The 20,025-nt window shown below is 39.7% G+C and overlaps 1 protein-coding gene across 1 annotated transcript in view; it reads right to left on the bottom strand.

Annotated features, from left to right (window-relative positions):
- LOC146586628 (von Willebrand factor D and EGF domain-containing protein-like) overlaps positions 1 to 20,025 on the bottom strand; it is a 170,874-nt gene that overhangs the window by 74,276 nt on the left and 76,573 nt on the right. Inside the window, 4 exon segments of the mRNA XM_085320959.1 lie at positions 2,863 to 3,024; positions 4,128 to 4,264; positions 19,016 to 19,373; positions 19,375 to 19,972. Of these exon segments, the coding sequence (XP_085177085.1) occupies positions 2,863 to 3,024; positions 4,128 to 4,264; positions 19,016 to 19,373; positions 19,375 to 19,972 (1,255 nt within the window).

Here is a 20,025-nt window from a genome sequence, read left to right as displayed (position 1 = left end):
AAAAAAAAAAAAAAAAAAAAGAAACCTAAACCCCAGACCCCAGAAATCTGTACTTCACTGAAAGTGCTCATTTGCAGCAAGATTTCTATTAAGAAGATGTCATTCTTAATGCAGTTTACATTTGATTTAATTCTTTTATCAGAGTTTCCAATTTTTTCTCAATACTAGTGTACTAGTAATGGGTAGATGCTAAAGAAAAGAATAAACAAGGAAAAATACAATGAGTTATAAAATTGCACTCATTTTTCTGTTCAGTGTGAGCATTGTGAATGAAATGCATCTCTTTCCAATTTTTTATTGCTTTAATTTTTCAACACAGTATTAGAAAATTCCAGCTTGGTGTCTGTCTAGAATTGAATTGTTTTATTTTAAATGCTTTTCCTKTAGTTGCCTTAGTGATGTGGCACAATATATTCAAAAGCAGCCATCAGACCTAAGATGAGCAAACCTTTACTCAGAAGTCAGTTGGCCTTAAAAGCTCAGGACAGTTGTGCCTAGATGGTTTGAACACGTGTATCATCGGGAAGGAGAGAGCTGTTTCTTCTGGACGGGCGATCGGGACAGTGAGGAACAGTCTGTCACTTCTGCCTGGAGCAGATTTCATTCATCATGGAACGACGTTGGCTGTTTGCATCATTCGTAATAGAAATAAGGTTTGACTTGTGTGAATGTTTGTGAATGAAAGATGAAAGCTGTAGAAACTTGCTGAATTCAGATTCAGTTTCTGCCTCACTGACTTTTAGCAGATACTATTGCTGCTCTTGACAAATACAGGCAATGATCATGAACTGAGGATGAGCAGGAGACCTGCTTCCCAAACCAGGTTAGTGCCTGTCCAGCTCCTCCACCTTTTCACTTCRGCCTCTGTGCATGGACTGTCTTAAGTCATCTGCTACCCGAGTAGGRCTTTAATATCTAATCTAATTATATCAGACTCTCTGCTGTAGTTCCAGCACTTTCTTATCTACATTCAGCAGTAATGGAAAGAACGAGCAAAGTCTGCTTGCTCAAGAGGAGACAAAATGAAAGAATACTGAGAAGAAGAGCTTGTGAACTCTCCCCCACAAACCGGGGTAGTGAAAAAASTGAAAAAAGGCTTATGTGAAATTTTGCTGATTCCTCTGCAGTTCGAAGGGGGTGAAGGAGCTCCTGAGAATACTGAACAGTCATTTTCAGAAAGAATTGTTTTGATTTTTGTTTTTGGAAAAATTTTTGCTACATTTTTAAAAGCGTCTGTTAATGTAAGACAAAAGATAATACTGAAGTAAGTCTTACTAGGTATTTTCTGTACAAAATTTTGAATATTTGTGGAATTCATTTCAAATAATTTTTGTCTTGAAGTAGTCCATCATTTTGCTCTCTGTGCCACCATAATAAGAGGCACTAATAATAAATAAATAACTTCTAAATGGAATTCTGAGCTTTTCCTTCACAGTTCATTCAGCAAAACTATATACATGCAACTAGCTACATCTGATCCAGATGATTTAATTGTGTATTCACTACATATCCATGAACAGATTTTTCCATGGGATTTAAAGGCTAGGAAAGGTGCAGAAGGCTTACAAGCACAGAGATTTCCTTGAACTGAAGTGCAAGGGAAGAGGCGTTCTACATGTGTTTTCAGATGAAAAAATAAGAAAGAGTACAGGCCAGCCCAGAGCTGGCAGCCAGCACTTGAAAGCAAACTGAATCATAATATACAGCAGCTGCAAGGGAGCTAATTCGAGTTACCTTGGAAAAAATGACATCGTACACATGCAAAACTATGAGCTGTCCTCTTGTGCCAGCAAACTCAAGGGTGTCTCCTAAAGTTCTTCAGACCCCGAAGTGGGATTTTGTCTCACAACTGACAGGGTATTCGGGGTCTCCTCGGAGAAGCGGTGGCAGCTGTAGCCACGGGAAATGCTCTTSCATTTCAGGCTCTGTCTGCTCAGGCAAACACGCATCCAGATCTCCATTTCTTCTAGATAAATATACTGGATAGAAAGTGTGCGTCTGTTATCCTTAAGCGACACGGCAGCACCTGYGCACCGCTCTGGTCTGTATTACGACCAGCTGACGTTACCAGGATAGGCGGTAACACTGGAGTGAAGACTAGTGTTTTACATGTTTCATTTTTACATGCTACAGTTTTCCAAGCACATCTGCAGTCTGCATATATCTGCAATATATTTTTCACAGCTATAGAGTGCTTGAATGATCCCAGTCTTAACAAAGCAACCAATAACCATCCGGCTGAGAGCGAGACCGGGGGTAGCAGGAGCAGCTTCAATAAGACACTGATTTCCTGTACATGTTTAGTAAGTAAGTATCGTTTTTGGAACAAMAGGGGCTAAAATGCAGCAGAGGCAGCGCTTAGCAGGAGCAGGCGCCACACAAGCTTTTTCCTGTAGCTGTTCTCGTCCATAGGTGTGGCAGCTCCGCTCGCTCCGTGCCTGCTACTCGGGGAGCGCTGCCAGGAACAGCTGGCCGTGCGCTGCTCCTCTGATGTGCGGGAGAGCCCTGCAGCCGCAGAGCCAAGGTTCGCTTATACTTGCTACCTAATCAGCAGTTTGAACTGGGGCTCCTAGAAATGAAATACTAATGACTTGCGATTGATTAGTCCAACTGCATCAATCTCAGGCGATTACCTGCAGAAGTGATTGTAATTTGCACTTTYGGATTGCCTATAAAGACATCTGTTTTTAACTCCTATTGTTTTGGTTTAGAGGGTTTTTTTCACTGCATGACATTAACGTAAGTATTTCTACAGGCGTCTTCAATTCTGAAGGGAAGCAAGTTGTGTTTTGCATTTTAATTTACCGTGACAACTGATTTGCTCCTTCCAAGTAATTTCTTAGAAACTTAAGAAATTCCTGCTTTCACTTGCCATCTTGCGAACGGCTCGTCGCCAGCCACGAAGTGCCCAGCCTCTGTCTCTGTAATGTTCAGAAGAGGAATCTGGCAGTCTACAGCCTTAGAGCTGAGAAAATCCGCTTTTGTGGTTTCTTGCTCTCTCGATATGCATTCACCGTTGAGATGCTACAGTAAAACAGAAGGAGTATACGGAAACTGAAGACTCATGTAAAGAAATTCCAGTAATCAACGTGTGTTTGTATTTCTAATTAATAATACAGGGCATTTACAGATGGTTTATTTTAAAAAAATGATGCTGTTCCTATAGGTACAGTAAAGAACAAGCTGTGCTTGCTGAAGCATACAAGTGGTCTATTGATTTAGGAAGGGCTACAATTTGTATTAAAGCTGAGCAGCCAAGATGGTACAAGGTAGTGCTGTGGAGCAGCTTTGTGCTTGCTACCGGAGCTCTGCAGCCAGCTGTACACTTTGTGCAGGTAACGTCTGCTGCGTATCTAGGTCAGCTGCACRAAACACCCCTGCTTTTATAGGGCCTACCGAGTCCTAAGTTGGCGTGGTAGGCAAATCTCTGTGTCTTATAGCATATTAATGGTAAGTGGGATGCAGGCTGGACRTCTTCTATGAAATAGATTTATGAGATGCATCCAACAGTGCTTGTTTGATGGATTTATGAGATGGATCCAACAATCCAGTGTTTGAGTATACTTATCCCAAATAATTCAAAATCTTAGAATTGCCTGTTTATTTTAGTTTATAATAAAATTACAGTGAACCCAACAAGATCATTTCAATAATTAAAACTTCTTAGTATTGAACTATGACTAAGAAAATTCAAGTAAGAGATCCAGTAACTCTGTTGAGGAAGCTTTATATTTAACTGTAACACTTAGTATTCAAATGCATTTAGGAAAACAACCAAGCGTGCAGATTCCAGATGCACAAAATGAGAAATAATACTGTGATTTCAGGCTTCACTGGACTACAGTGTAGCTGAACCAAACAAGAGTTAAACAAACCCCCACAGAGAAGATTGGCAAGAATACATCGCTTTGCATTTCCAAGGAACCAATCCTGGAAAGGGCTGAGCTGCTTCAGCTCCCCTCGCTTGCAGCAAACATACTGGCAGTGGGATTCAAAGGTATTTGTGCCTGCTGCAACAACGAGGGATGACGGCGTTCAGTACTGTTCAGGGTGGAAGGCTTTAATATAAACATGTTAAAGTTCGACTGCATCATCAATACTTTATGAACCCATGGGAAGTTGCTTACAATTAATCTGGTGACCTTGCAGTGCAGGTTGTGAGRATCTTTGAAGCCGAGGCCGAACGCCCGGATGCTGCGGCAGTCAGAGGCTCGTACGTCGCAGAGGCCCCCGTTCTCCAAGCCAGCGATTTCCAAAGTGGGCTCTGAAAGGATGAGATAGACACAGAGCTTTAGAGAATACAGCTTGCGTGCTATTCTCTTCTGGTTTATCAGAATTGATGTTGTTTCCTTTTCTTACAGTAGAGGTTTGTTTTGTTTAAATTCTTTTTTTCAGTATTCCTTGCTCCCCTGCAAGTTTCTCTTGAGAAGAGCAGTAGCAGTTACCGAACAGAAAGCAGCAAACCTTCCACTGAGTGTGCTCTTGCACATACAGCATTGCAAGATCTATCAGAGTTATACAGCTCATGTAATTAACTAGTGTTGTGGCTTCATGGYTGAAGGTTTTCAGAGGCAATACCAGCTTCTGCTGACCCAGTTTACAGCTAGGTGCAAAACAGCTATAGCATCACAGCAGAGAATACAGTGTGTCATGCCGTAAGGTACGAAAGTGTGAAGCTGGGAAGTGGAAATATGTTAAGATGTCCCTGCCACCGAACTACTCATAATGTGAAATAGCATTGCAAAAGACACTCCTTTTGTCAAAAATTGTGGATGTAACGAAACCAGCAGTCCTCARAGGAATGTTTGCTTGGGAGGGTTAAGTCATTAATGGGCGACACAGCTCTGCAGTGTGTCAGCACGAACGCTGTGCACCACTTTTAGGTCTACAAGTTAGTTGTAGAGTTCACATCTTTACTTCTGCAGAAGTAAAATTGTGCAGATCTTTACATAGATATTTGGATAACCACAGCCTGTCAGAAGATCTCTGCGYTATCCTCTGTCGTAACGGTAGTCAGGCAGGATCACGGTTTGGTGTCTTCACTGGCAAAGTTTATAATTCTTACGGTCAGGAGAAGCCATCATGATTATCTGCCATATAAAACAAAAGAGAATATTCCCTTTTTGTTTCCTGAATGATTCTTGTTAAAAGTGGGCTAACTGGGAGCTGTAGAAGGCCCATCATGTACTGGCATAATGTAGTAGCTATTGCACTGGCTATGCAGTAGCAAGGTATTTTCCAGGTTACGTAGTGGGCAGAGGCTGCTTAGMTTTTTTCTGCTGTGCCCTATGGCTACTGCTGTAGCAAAGCAATATTGCCTCTTGCTTTTCTCTGAGCTGTAGCTTATCTAAAAGAGAAGCTCTGCATTGCCTAATATTTTAATGGCACATTGATTCAGTTCTGATTCAAGGGGCAAAATGCCTTTAGCTGAGTTGATAACCTTAGCTGTTCCTTTAGGGCTCTGCCATTTAAGCCGTAACTAGGATGAATGCTGTTCAAACATCGTGATCCCACCGCATTGCAGCCCATAACAGCATAGCTGCATGACGCTCATTTTTCCGAAGAAAAGAAGAAAGGCAACATAAACGTGAAAAATTGTGAAAAGATTTTTTTCTGTACTTCAGAAATGCTTTTAGTTTTTCTTTTTTTTGTTGTTAAAAATTTTATTGCAGCAGTATTAGCAATACTATTGGGCACTTCACTATATTTACAAGAAGAGAAATGGTTTACAGCTTATCAGTATTCATCAGTTAGTTGTAGATTCCTGTAATGTACAAAACTATTAGTCAGATGTAGCAAATGGTTTTGATAAATTGCCATCTTCTGTGGTTAGTGCATTAAAAAAAATGCTTCATTATGTTTTTCATGAGATTTTAATAGTTACCCCCACTAGTACTGAGGTGGCTCAGATTGCATTAACATTTTCATTATCATTTCAGATTTTCAAGCTTGTGTGTGTGAAGAAAAATCTCATAACTTGGGGATGAGTGACCGGACAGGAACGTGTTCATACATTCCTTTTTCAGCAAGGCACTCTCAGGTCTGTTGCTTATCAATGAGCCCTGCATGCTTTTTGTAGGATTTGCTTACATCTCTGTGTACATCTTGACACTGCTGCAGTACTGTTGGGTCAGGGCCAAAGCACAATAGTCCAGCTTGAGTGCTTTTCGAAATGACTTACAGTATCAGCATGGCATTTAGTATTTATTGCACTCAAGCTGCCCGATGCGCACTTTTATACAGCATCTTTAAATTGGTCTAAATCTGGCAGAAAAATGTTCCCATATGTGTTTAGATATCATCTCTCAAGGCTTGCCACATTGTGTGTTAATCAGGATGAAAATGAGACTTTTTTGGTGAAAGGTTCATGGAAAAAATACGTATTTTCTGTAGCTTGATGAAGGTGGGTAAGAAGGAGGGGAGTAATTTTTTCTTTGAGCTTTTTATTTATTACCACAGTCTTTGATATTTCAAGCCATCTCCAGCTGAGAGTTCTCTAAAGGGAGGAATAAGCGGTATTGCTGTGTAGGAGATAATATTTGATGTAATTCTCTCTTGCTTTACCTCTGGTCAGCTGACGACATGGTACTGAGAAGGTGGTGGAGTCCATATGCAGTTTTTTATGAAGATCTTTTGTGAGGAGTGTTTTGAGAAAAGGAGGAAGAGGGAAACATTTTGACAGAAAATAAAGAGTAATTTTATGACTGATTTTTTTAAAAAATACTATATTTCAGACTTTAGACCTTAGTATGGATAGTAAACAATTGGATTCATTTATAACACTGGGCATTAGTTTTAATCTGAATGTTTCTGAAAATGAGCAATCAGATTAAATGGACATAGGAATTTTAGGCATTTATTTTTAACCTGGTTTTCTGTTTGTCTTTCCCTCTGTCTTCTGCTTTTGGCATATATTAGCCAGTTTCTACCAAATGCAGAAGATGGTAATCTCAATGACATTAACTTCATGAAAGTCTGTGACAGCGAGTAGCTGGGTACCCACACGTACAGATACTGCTCTTGAGGAAACACAGTCAGAATTCAGCAGTTGTTCGTTGCTTCCAAATTTTTTTTGTGGCTATTTAATAAGCATGGAGGCCAAAAAGATAGAGAGGTGAGAAGGAAATACTACGGAGACTGGAAGACCTTAGCAAAAGAGTGGGAAATAGTTCAGAAGACTGGAGGGGAGAAAGACAAGACCAAAGGAAAATGCTGGGAAGTGCCATGAATATGAGAGTAAGGGGAAAGGTGCAACTATCCGGAGAAACTGGTGGTTACAGACGCCAGACAGATAGGAATGGATGTGTGAAACACACCTGCAGTGCATCGATTGCATGGTAGAGCATCACACTGGGACACTGTATGGTGAACAGCAGGAGGGGTTGGGGAAGTGTAAAAAAAAATCTCAGTCTTTATTAAAGCTGTCTTGGAATGGAAAGGAGAGAGGACTTGGAGACTGTATCTAAAAGGCTTCCAGATCTTAGGCAATTAGACGGAGGTTGGGAATCGGTCCTGTTTGGTTTGCAATGCCTGCCTTGCGTTTGATCAGCCTCTCTCAGGAGGCAGAGAGCGCTCCAGCTCCCGCTGCTTTAGCCTCAATAGGAATGTGCAGGAGGGAGCGTAGAGTTCGGAGCTGCTGGCACTGCTGGCAGCGCAGTTCCTTTCTGTAAGCGTTTACAGGAGTCGAACCTGACAAGGACCACRAGCTGCATAATAGGCAGAAGAAAAATGAATAAATACACAATTGATACTATAGCTGTTGTCACGGTCTGTTATGTACACAGTAAGTATGCGCAGACTTAGAAATGGAACAAAATTTTGCAAAATATGAATATTGCAAAACTAAACGTATTAAAGTTTTATTGATGGATAGATACAGTTCATGTTTGGTTTCCAGTTTTGATTAGAAGAATGTCCTAGCACAAATAAACACTCTTCTGCAGTGTTTGAAAGCCCATGTGTAACTTTGGGCTGGAGCATCAGACCTGAAATTGAAACTGGCAAGAATTTTGATCAAATAAAGAGCAGGAAATGGACTGCCCAGTTTTTCTTGATTGGGGTGATAAATAAGCAGCCTGTCAGGAAAGCAGATCAAGAACCAGATTATAGGCTGCTGGAAACAGTTGCAACTTTGTTGAAGTGAAAAACATAATTATTCATGTTAATAGTCAAATATGGTATTAGTCAAGCAGGAGATACATTTTCTAGGAGCAGGTGAACGCRGACAGAGCAGGCTTGCTTTGCTATATCCTGATCTAGCTGGTTGCAAACCTGTCCTATTCTGGAAATCACAAAGCTGTTTTAGCAAGCGGCTGTGCCAGAGCTTGCTGGCTTGTTCGTGGATGTCCTGCTATTGCAGCTGTGAAGCTTCTGGATCAGAGCTGACTGACATTTAGTTATCTCACAGCATGGATGGAGCTAGTCTGAATCTGTCTCCATTCAAATAAATACACAGATACTTTCTTTTGCATATATCCCTAGCCCAAAACTCATTTGAAAATCCTCTCTGAATATTAACAAGTACATGCAGGGTTTTGCACATCATTGTCCTAGCCTGCTTTGACCTGATTTGTGAAAGAAAGGTATGTTTGTTCCTGACTCCAAGTGTAGTTCTAGAAGATTTGGATTTTTTCACAGTTCCTAAGTATAGRCCTACATCTGAAGCTGACGTGGAGATTCTTGCTGCGCTTTGAAGGGCTCTGCGACCCAGCAYGGATTGCAGTAGAAGTGTTTGTTTGCTGTGCATGAATCAAGCTTTGCAAATGAGGGTACGTTTTAAATAGCGCTGACTGGCTATGAAGAGCAGCCAAAATGTGAGATCTAAGTAGGAGCATGAGAATCTGTCSTGGAAGTTACTCTTGTGTAAATGTACTGTTTGGCTAAATCGCCATTTATCCTACCTAGCCTTTTAACTGACCCAGACTTCCAGCTTCTCATTGAGTCTTGTGGTGTGTCCACACTGAATCAGCAGCCAGTGTTAGAGACACTGCCATCAGAGAAAAGCATGGGAAAAGGCATTTTGTGAGTACTTTAAATCACTGCCTTCAGGAAGGGGACTGGTTCGGTTTCACACTGAAAGCAACCATATTCTGCAGCAATGGCCTAGCTTATTTTTTTCTTTAAAAGCTTACCATGACGTTTTGTGTCTATTATTTGATCTCTTCTATTTTTAAAAGGCTTGGTAGCACGTTATAGTAGTGATAGAAGAGGAAGAGAAGTACGTTGTTAACCCCAGAATATTGCCTAGTTTTTAGATGGCCTTGATAGGTGGTAAAACCTAAGATCTGTTTACACATTCACAGTGCTTCCTGACGTGCCAAAGCAGATCTTAGTCACTTGAAGGCACTTCAGAGCCGGGCCACAGGCAGCAGCACTTCGTACTAATGACTGCAGTTAGGGGACTCGAAGGGATGTGAAAATGGTGCTYGGGGGCATGATCGTGATCTGTGTGTCCACACGGGGGTAGACGCGATTGTTTGTAGTAATTTTTCCATCTTTACGGTTACTGGATTAGGGTAAGATCTGGTTGTTGTGGATGTGCTCTTTATTCGGAATTGCTCGGGCATTCTGTGCTGGGGGACTGTGGATTGCTCATACCGTCAAAAACCCTTCATAAAGCCCAACATGAAGCAGTTACAGGCTTGCACTGGATTCTTGGCTTTGGTCAGTTTAAATCAGACATTTTAAAGTTTTGTTGATTCTAATTCTGCAGCTCATAAATTTGTTATTTGAGGGGTATGTGTGTGAGTGCTTGAGGAAGGACATTGTTTGTTCAGGGTTTTTGTTTTGGTTTGGATTTAGCAAGAATTAAGGCTGAAATTTCCTGCAGTGCCTGCAAATAGCATGATGTAGAACRGGCATGCATCTGGATTGTCAGGCTTTGGTCGGTTTAAATCAGACCTTTAATTTTGTAAACTTCAGCATTTAATTCTACACTTCAGAAAATGGTCTTGTTTAGCTTCATGTTTTGCTGAACCACTTTCACTGCTTTGCATTAGAGCAAATAAACTAATCAGCAGAAAAGACTAATCTCCCTGATCTGATTTGCAAGGAATAGTATGGATCACCGAGCATGCAACCTTCCATGTCCTTTATCATAAGGATTTGATATCCTTTTAAAATACAGTTTCTATTGACTTTGTAACTATCAGGCTAATAGCCTTATTCCAGCTCAGCCAGGTCTGTGCTTTGAATAGAAGGAATTGGGAGTTAATACATTAAGGTTGCTGCTGCTGTTTATCTTTTCAGATGTGTGTGTTTATTACATCTGCACTCTAAAAAAATTTGCTAAAATGGCTATAAAAAGAAGAAAAACTTCAAAAATAACATGAAGCTTGTCAGTCCATGAGAATAACCCACAAAACTCCTAGGCAGGTGTTTTATTTGACTGGGATTCCTGTCCTGTATTGATGCCTGTCTCCATCAATATTAACCAGAGTACATCAGTGGCTATCAGAATATGTTGATGGCAGGTTAGACAGGGTTCACAGTGTTTTTCTTTGAACTTTTAACTCTGTTTGTTTTGCAAATTTTATATTTGTYATGTAGCAGCATTTTTATGTTATTATCTGCTAAAGTTTTGTGGTTGGAGGTGTTCATTCTAAAGGCACTGGAGTGGTATTTTCAAAAGTAGATAATTCCCATTTTCAAAAAAATTATTACTAGAGTTGGTAGTTCACTCACTCGGATGAGGACCATTCCTGGGTAGATAGCTGAAAATGAGAAGTAGTGCATTTATAAATAATTTTTTTTAATTTGCTTTCAGTATTAAATCATTCATTGGTTTAACTGAGAATAAGCTGAATCACTGAAAAGAAATCAATAATTATCGTATGTTTCATGATCTAATATGAATTTTCATATTTATCTGTTTTCCAAGAGGATCTGGTAAGCTGAGGAAAAATTTAATATTAAGTGGAGAAAACATCTCTCAAAATAAAAGTTTTCATTTACAAGCTGCACACAATCTCTTTTGCAGTGTCTAGCTATCCTAGTGAATGCCCCTTCAYTTTTTTAATGTCAGCTTGAAAGAAATAAAAATATATTTGTACGAACCCAATCACAGTAGAATGGAAGCAGCGATTAAACAGGTTTTTATGTRGCAGCAGCATATTGAGATGTGCATAAAGTGTTTCCTGCTTTACAGAATTATTGTTGAAGAAAAATGTATTTCATAGAAACCATCAAGTTATTAACAKCTAAACTACTATAAAAATACTGCCCTACTCTCCATCAGTTGTTAAGTGAACAAGTATCTGTTCAGGGCAACGTGGAAGCAGACCTGCCCAAGCATAGGAAAATTTCAAACCCTCTGCATTTGGATAGATAAGAAAACCCAAAATTATGGGATGGAAAGAGCAATAATTAATAAGAGACAAGGGAAAAAGAAAGGAACATCTGTGAAAAGAGACTTAACTTTCTCTTCATAATGTAAACTGCATCAAGGTAATAGTAACTGTGACTTTGCTAATACTGTCCATCAAAGTCAGTGGAACCATGATAATGAGGAGGTGAACTGAGCCCAGGGATGACATTTTTCAAAGAATAATGCCCAATTAATAATTTTGATACTTATAGCAATAGCACTGGGTTTTGACCAGAAAGGTTTAACAGTGATTAATGTGGTGTTCACTATCCTCACAAGTGTTTGACTCATCTGTTGAAATACGGTTTAAAAGAACTGATCCAGTTAACTCGTAGTGTATTGAATCCTCACTGCCATATGAAGTGATTTGACAGATCAGCCAAAATCTTGGTTGTGTTTTTGCATATTTACTGTACCCATATAAACACAAATTGTATACAGCATGAATTCCTGTGGGGGGGGGATCAGGCAGAAATCATAGAATCACAGGATCAGTAAGGTTGGAAGGGACCTCTGGGGATCAGCTAGTCCAACCTCCCTGCTCAGCAGGGTCACCTAGAGCACATTAGACAGGGTTGCGTCCAGGTGGGCCTTGAATATCTCAAATCCCATCGTTTCGAATAAGTCTCCATTTCTGACACCTGCATGGTAGCATAAAGTGCTGTAATTCTTCACTGGAGCTCCAGTGGCAGCAGCGCTGCAGGCTGCTACCAGCAGCAGATTCGACTGCCCTTACAGGCATTCAGTAGTGTTTTTCTTCGGCGATACCCTAGTGATTTAAGAAATTAACTGTTTTTATTTGAAAAGTCTAGTATGTACTTCTGCTCTGCGTAGTCTAATTTATGCATGGCAAACTTCTGTTGACCCAGTACACCATGAAGGCACATTTCGAGCTGTTGTGATGTATCGTGTCGACAAACCACATATTACGTGTGCCAAAAAGTGTGCATTTGCTTGACGGATTAATGGCCCTTGCATAATTGTTACAGCACCATGATCTGGAATTTAAAGGCCACTGAAGTGATAGAAGGGGGAGAACCCTATTTATTTCTAGGTTAATACATTCTCATACAAAATCTCAAAAGCAGATGTTTGATTTAAAGAAATATAATACTCTGTCCCCTTTCACCAGAGGATCTGAAAGCACTTTAAATCTTGTCTTTCAATGTCTCCCTCATGTTTTTGTCCTATAAAACAGAAATTAAGCATAAAAATTAAGATAATGGAGAGTGAGATTTCTGTATTACCTATTTCATCCTCAGCCCATRCAACTGGCCTGAGGTACTGGAAGGATTTGGGTGTGTGCCTGTGAGAGGCAGCTGTGGTCTGAAGTCCCCTTCCTTAGTAACTTCTGTAACGGACCCTGTGCTGCTGCTACTCCATAGAGGTTTTTTTCCAAAGTAATTTGTGTTTTCTCATGAATATTACTTAATTATGGCATATGAACAAGAGTCAGCCCAAAGCAGTATGATGAAATTCACAATGATCAATATGACCGTTTTAAAAATAACACAGTGTAACTGGTGTAAAAGCTRTTGTAGATCAGTGGAAGGGACCTGTTGGCTGTGGTTCATAGCCCTGAAAATGCAGAAATCGTATTTTCCTTAGCATCTTAGGTAAGCATTAACTTTCCATCTTCTCACAGTATTTTTTATTAGCTGTGGGTTCTTTGCTAGCTATAATTTTTCCGGAACCTTCCACGTAGAAATTTAAACTTCTTCAGGTGTCATTACTTCACTGAAACTAATTTGTCCTTATTATTCCTCATTACCTTTTATCTTGTAATTGCTCTTTAGAGCTTCATACAATCTGCATATTACATCCCTCTATGTGTACTTTACTCGTCCTGATTCTTTTTTATAATCAACATGGTCAATATATACAAATTCTAAGCATCAACCTGATTTGCTATCTGTTGTAATTGGATTCTGCATTTAATTACAGGTGGTAATGACATTTTAAGCACCTTATACAGGTGCTGGGGGGTTTTATGAAATGTTAAGCAACATTAAGAAAGTCTAAGCTTCTGGAGCATTGCCAAATTTCAGAGGTGCCTTTCAACTCCAAATTGCAGTTTTCATTTGAGGATAATTATAGCTGCGGCCACCTGGACAGCTCCTTGTTGGAATCAGACAGTGCAGAGGCGTAAGTCTGTCTGCAAGCAACACTTTGCRTCTTCTCTATTCTCTGTTTACGTGTTTTCATTTTAAATTATTCTAGGTATGTTATGGATTTTATTCTGATCTCTAAAAAATGCTGCCTGGCCACCCTTTTTTTCTGTGCTGGTCAAAAACAGTGGCAGAAGACATTATTATGTGTTGGCAGCGTAGCTGAGATTGGGTGACCTTGGAAAGGATATTTGAATTATGTTGATGGCCTCCTTGATCTTGGGGGAGTTTTAATTCACATATATAATTCTAATCTGAGAAAATTAGATGGAGATTTGTTTTGCAGCTAATGGGAAAATATATGGCCAGAACAAGGAGTTTCCTTCTCCTTCATTACTCATCTAACTTTTTCTCTATAACTTTTTCCTAACAATAAAATTTAAATGTTATCGTAGATGGCTCGTTTCCAAAATCAGTATACCTTTTCCTGTGCTTTAGGTCCYGTCTTTTTTTAAAAARAGCAAAGTGTACCCCAGTTTTATAYTTTCTGCAGAAACATAGTCCATTTCTTCTTGATTTCTACTCCTTTTCTTCCCTTACTGCAGAAGTTGTGCTTATTAGTAGAGAAGTCTGAAAGCTTATCCTGTTTGTCCTTGCACGGTGATGATTGCCTAAGCAGTCATGGTCAGGTTAGGATGCTGGCCTGCGAGTGGGGGAGCTCAGACGGTTCCCCTTTGAACATATTTCTGAGATTGTTCTTAATTTATCTCTAAGAGCTTTTCTGGTGTGAAAGCCTGGCTTTATTGATCAGTCAACAGGACTTGAGTTTTTGCAGAGTCTTTGCAATTGTTGTTTAGGAAACACATCATTGATGCTGTAGCAGTTTTCCCTGCAAATAGGTTTTATATCACATGCTATCTATTTGGAACATTTCTGACTGTGAAATATGAAAACAAGCAAATATCTTTAAAGAATGTTGTGAATAACATTCCAAAATGAAGAACAGCTAAAGGTGAAGCTCAGACGAGAGTGATTATGTCTTCCTCGTCTCTGCTGAACTAACTAGCTGACCTTTGCTAAGGATTGTAATGTCTAAGTGCCAGAACTAAGATTTTATTTTTCATTGTAGGGGGTCTGACCTCTGCGTCGACATTTGGATCAGCTTTACATTGCAGCTTCAAGATCAAGTCCTTTATTAGGTACACACTTTCAGCATTTTTAAGTATAGGGATGGAAAATGTATATTCTAGATCAATCAGAAATGAATTTAAAAGTGGTCTGTAGTATATGAAACTCGATAAGCTGATCACACTCATTCTAGACTGACAGTACTTTTGCCTGTCCACAGCTAATGCTGAAACCAGTTCTTTTGCAGCGTTCTCTCAGTCTCTCTACAATTTATATTTTGCTTATTGCAAAGACAAAGGAGAAAGTTCTGCAAATTAAATGTTAGTCRTTACTTCTATTTTATTTTATTTTATTTTTGTGGGATTTTTTCCAGTTTTGCTCAAAGTCAGCTTGAACTGCAGATGCTTCYCCATGCCTTTTTCTGCATGTTACTAAATATACAGATGTATGCCATGCTCCTGAAACATGAGACTTCTACCCTGCAGTTTCAGTCCCTTCCAGCCAGGATGTCCTCCCTATTCTAAACTCGTAGTGTAAAGAATGGAGTAGCCATCAGTCAGGTCCTGCTCGCTACTGGGCTCTCTGGCGTGAGGCCACTCAGTGCAGCTATCTTAGAGCTATTTGCCATTGCAGGACATACTGGTATTTCATCAGTCTAGCATTAGTTCCAGKATGTTTGGCAGAGGAGGAGGAATGRACACTGAAAGACACATCCTTTTGTTAATTATTCTTTATGAAGTTTCATGTTGAGTATMGAGACTTAAAGGCAAATTATCCAGATTAAATTACTGGCCCTCCCTGTAAGGAGTTAATACCATTGAAAGTGGTTCTCAAAAGGGACTCCAAGAGCCATGGAAGGCTAATTTGTGGGGCAGAGTTCAGACCTTCTAACTGTTAGCACTAACGTTAGAGAAATGCGTATTGTCTCCTACCCATCCATCATTTGGAAGACGTGAGGACTGTTTTGGGAACATGCTTGGGGACAAGTCATAACATAGCAACGTACAGATTTGAAGGTATATTCTTTAAAGTGTTGTGTATTTATGGAACCCATACTGTGGAAAGTTTTTCCAACTCTCCAGATTAGTGTTGCTCCCATCTTGTAAATACAGTGATGTTCTAGGTAAATTTGGTTAGGAGATGGATCCTCTTTACTTCCTGTGTTTTCATTTTTGGGAAAAAAAATCCAATCCAGCCAAGCAAAACCCAGGTTTTTAAATTAAAAGGATCCTTTCTTGACAAACAAACTCTAAAARCATTGTGAATTGTTCTACAGATTTTGATGGAATTTTTTCATTTGTAGACAATTTTTTTTCTAGGTATGTTTGTTTAAGCATCTGCTTTTTTAATTGCAATTTTTCCATTTTAATGAAAAACAGATTGTGAAATATTTTSAATAAATGTTTGCAACCAGTTCAGGTCTTAAGGATGTAGAAAGCAGTGAATTGCTCAGTAGTTTTATTGTCTACCATTGAATGGTTGGGAATTAGCATTTCCTCTGTAAGATCCTTATTTTCATGCAGAGACAGCTCAGAGGGTTGCATGGGCTGGGATGTTTACCTTTTTGAATGGTGCTGCATGGTAGGGTTTTGCCATGTAAAAGCTAGTGGATAGATTGCAAATGGAAAAAGTAAGTCTACATTGTGCAGACATTTTAGAATTTGAAGTTAATTAGACCTTAATAAGAGCTTGTTGTGCCTTTCGGATGTTTTCTTTTTCACCACCTTTCTCTGCTGTACGAACCTGTAGGGGCCAGTGAGTGCTTATGGGGTAGACTATACCATGAGTGATTGCTGTCTTTCATCTCTGGAGACTGATAGCTGTTGATGAGAGGGCAGCATATAATCTCACTAGTATGGCAGAAAAAAGAAAAACAAATGCTAAATGTTCCCCAGGTCAGGTACACCCTTGGGAAGGAATGTCTGTGCATCACAGAATTATGCCACTGGCTTTTTCTCAAGAGAAAAATAGACTAGTGGCTCAAAATGGGAATTTGTTCTGCTTTTTTATTTAATATTTTCTCTTCCAGCCAGAAGCTGGCTAGAAAGCATTCTTCTCTTGGATAGTAATTATTAATGTGGTCTGTTGGTTTTCTTAAATAAAAAGTAATATTTGCACTAAAAGCTTATGTCTGCAGAAAATATTTTGCAAATAGTAGTCAAAAATACAAGTTCTTAGTTGCGGTTAGAAAATGTGCAGGGCAAAACAAAGAGGCCTTTGGAAAGATGACTTTAGGCTTATATACACCATGCATGGAGCATTTTAACCATTTATGTCCCTTTTGGCTGGATGAATAAGATCTGTGAAGTGCTGTCTCSGTAACATATGTTACATCTTAAAGTCTTTACATGCAATAGCTGRGTTTCATTGCAATAAAGTGTTAAACAGACAAGAACAGAAAGTGAAATAGCTGTATGGCTATGAGCGCAGACAGTATTTAAGTTGATGTAATGTAGTTACTTACAGTGTGATAGAACAAGCATGTTTCACTTTTTAAATAAAATACTGCCTTGAAATTATGAGAAGAGTGCACAGGAATTTTGGAGAAGGGGTCTTTTGTCATTTGTTAGGAACAGTGCTGAAGATGCGAGTTTTAGTTTTGTTGCCACACTAATGAACTCATGTCCAGCAACTAGGGCGTTGCAAACAGCAAGTGAAATTCTACTTTCCTGATGGTTACTCTGTGGCTCTGTTGCAGGTCCCAGTGCCTGGCCCCGAAAGCRTGAAGTCAGGCTTCCTTCCCCCAGGGACCAGACTAAATACAGTGCTGCTCTGACAGGGAGCATGTAACTAAAAAACTAAGCCTTGTAGAAGGTGAAAAGATCTGTCACTCAGCGGAGACTCAAGYGAAGTGTGGGAGAAGCTGAACAGAAGTATTTTTAGGCTAATATGACTGGTGAGAGGAGTCAGCTAGGAGAAGTCACTATCCTTGCTGAGCCAGCACTGGTGAGGCTCTTTCGAAAACTGGAGGAAATAATTTGACGTATTTTGCACTCTAATACACAGACTTCCAAAAGAGACAAATCCTGAAGCAAAGACCATCCACTGCAGTTTTCTCAACTGGAGAGAAGGGGAAACAAGGGCAGTGACAGGACTCAAAGATCTTCTAATCTGAGTAAAATAAAAACTTAAAATCCRGTCTAAGCAGCTCCCCTACCTCAATCACTGAATTCTGGTTTGGACAACTATTACAAGATCGCTCAAATCACTTTTCAGTCACTGATGTTGGTTGTTCTCTGTGTGAATTAGAGAATTTTTCCAGATTTATGAAATTATCCTCTAAAGTTTGGCCTTGATTAACAAAAACGAATGCTGGACTATATTTCACCATTTTAAATCGGCACATTGAAACATGCTTATTCTGAAGCACGAGTGATCCCATCCTACTAGTAAATGCATTGGAAGTGTTGGATGTGCAGCTGGGTTCTGGGGCTTTCTCAGATTCTGATGTGTCAGCTAAGCTATGGTGAATGACCAGATATATATGAGCTTTACCTGTCCTGAACACAAAGTAATATCCGTTAGCTTAAGCGTCATAGAAAAAAGTTTTCCCGCACATYTGGGATGGGCTATGAGAGCAACCTTGTCATTTCAGCTTAGCTGAAATGCTGTCACTTACTAAGCTGCAGGAGCTCAGCTGTATGCCTACAGTACTTTTCTGTAACTGCAAGCKCAAGCTTATGCAGTTTGCTGAAGCAGGACATAAATTGTTAAATTAATGCTAACATTTATACACATGCTTAGTTTCAAGCACTGTGAATACTCACATTGGACTTGGATTTATACATTGAGAGGCTAAAGTGTAAAGAAGAAACAAATCTAGTGGGATGTCCACCTGTTTAAACATAAGGTGATTCATAAATATTTGCCGAACCAAGTCTGTAGAATGCACAAGTCTGAAGTTCAAATATGTCCTATAGCTATTTATGTCTCTGAAAATGTTACATGTTCATTTTGTCACTTTTTTTTATTTTTATTTTTTTTTACTAATACAGTGTTTGAAACTAATTTTCAGAGATTATTCTCTGTTGATCAGGAAAAAAAAAGAAGTATCTATGCAGTACTGACATGAGTATTGACCAAAAGGTGAGCAAGACCCTCATTTTTTGTCAGAAGCTTGCTTGTTGGCATGCCAGTGATAGATCAGATGTAAAGAAAATCACTTCTGCAAAACCAATTTGCTAAGGGGTTTGTAAAATCCATTTTTAAAAAGTTACTGAGGCAAAAAAGTGAAGGACCAGTCAACCAGATATTTTGATCAGCTCTTCAAGGTTAAAAACTGATTACTAATTCATCAAATACTTACTGGTAACACCGTTTGAAGAACAAACAACTCCGTGCAGATGTTCTACCTAATAACTGTAATACCATAGAAAGATGGGTAGGGTAGGAACAAACAGAATTTTTTACTTACTTTTGGCAGTGCTACAGTCGTAAGAGCTGCAGTCTTCAAAGCACTGGCAGCCCGATTCTGTACATTGTCCATTGCCATTACAGAAAGCAGGACACCGGAGAACGGTGAGGATTTCTTCCTGGCTAGCAGATGGCTGGTTTCCTACATGAAACAGTTTACATCTGTTTCCTAGCACTCTTCTTTCACATTCATTTTCCAAAAGCGCTATCAGTGCAGTCACCCAGGCCACATCATTCTTGAGCTGCAAATCTGAAAGACACATGTCAATCGCCTCATCCATTTGCTTGCCAAGGACAACTTCACATGCTAAGCCAATGGTGGAATTGGCAAGAATCTGGTGGCAAATCTCCAGAGAGATTGGCGGATTTGGCGGAAGTTAGGCCACCAGGACTTGGTCACATCGGTGGAAGTTTTGTCCGAATCCCTTCAAAGTAGTCCTCTGGGAAAAAGTACGCAAAGCTCTCCGAGTCTCTTTGACTTGGGCTCTGCAACGGATGAAACGATGAGTATTCATAATAGTCTGCTTGCCTTTTTGCTCTCTCTAATTCTTCTGCTGGTTTAGTAAAGTTAACRACACCGTTGTATTCCTGGCTTTTCATGGAAATCCTTGTGAGTGGCTTTAATCGGTTCTCGGGGCTATGTCGCTTTTTGACTGATTTCGGCAGATACCTCTGATGAAAGGGCTTGGCCAACAGTTTCCTATTTCTTGAAGTAGGTTCTCTTTCTGGATGAGAGACAAATTCTGGTGTAACATCTAGATAGGGGATTGCAAAAGTATAATCCACATTTTCATAATGGCAACCAAAAGACTGAGGGAAAGAATTCTGGAAGGTGTTCAGTGTGTTTACAGAGTGCAAAGACTTAGTGTTCACCTTCTGACATCTGCAGTACTTTTTCCTGTGCTTCCTTGCAGAAGGYGCTGGAGTCTTGTCGAATAAACTCTTCCCTGGAGGTATTCTGGTTTAAAAATAGAGATTAGAAAGGAGAAGCTTTCAGCAATAGGTGTACAT

Source organism: Rhea americana, unplaced genomic scaffold (genome assembly GCF_003343005.1).
Source record: "Rhea americana isolate MKP2758 unplaced genomic scaffold, rheAme1 scaffold_67, whole genome shotgun sequence".
NCBI classification, from domain to species: domain Eukaryota; kingdom Metazoa; phylum Chordata; class Aves; order Rheiformes; family Rheidae; genus Rhea; species Rhea americana.
Note: the sequence above shows the minus strand (reverse complement) of the source record. Positions and strands in the feature narration are given on the sequence as shown.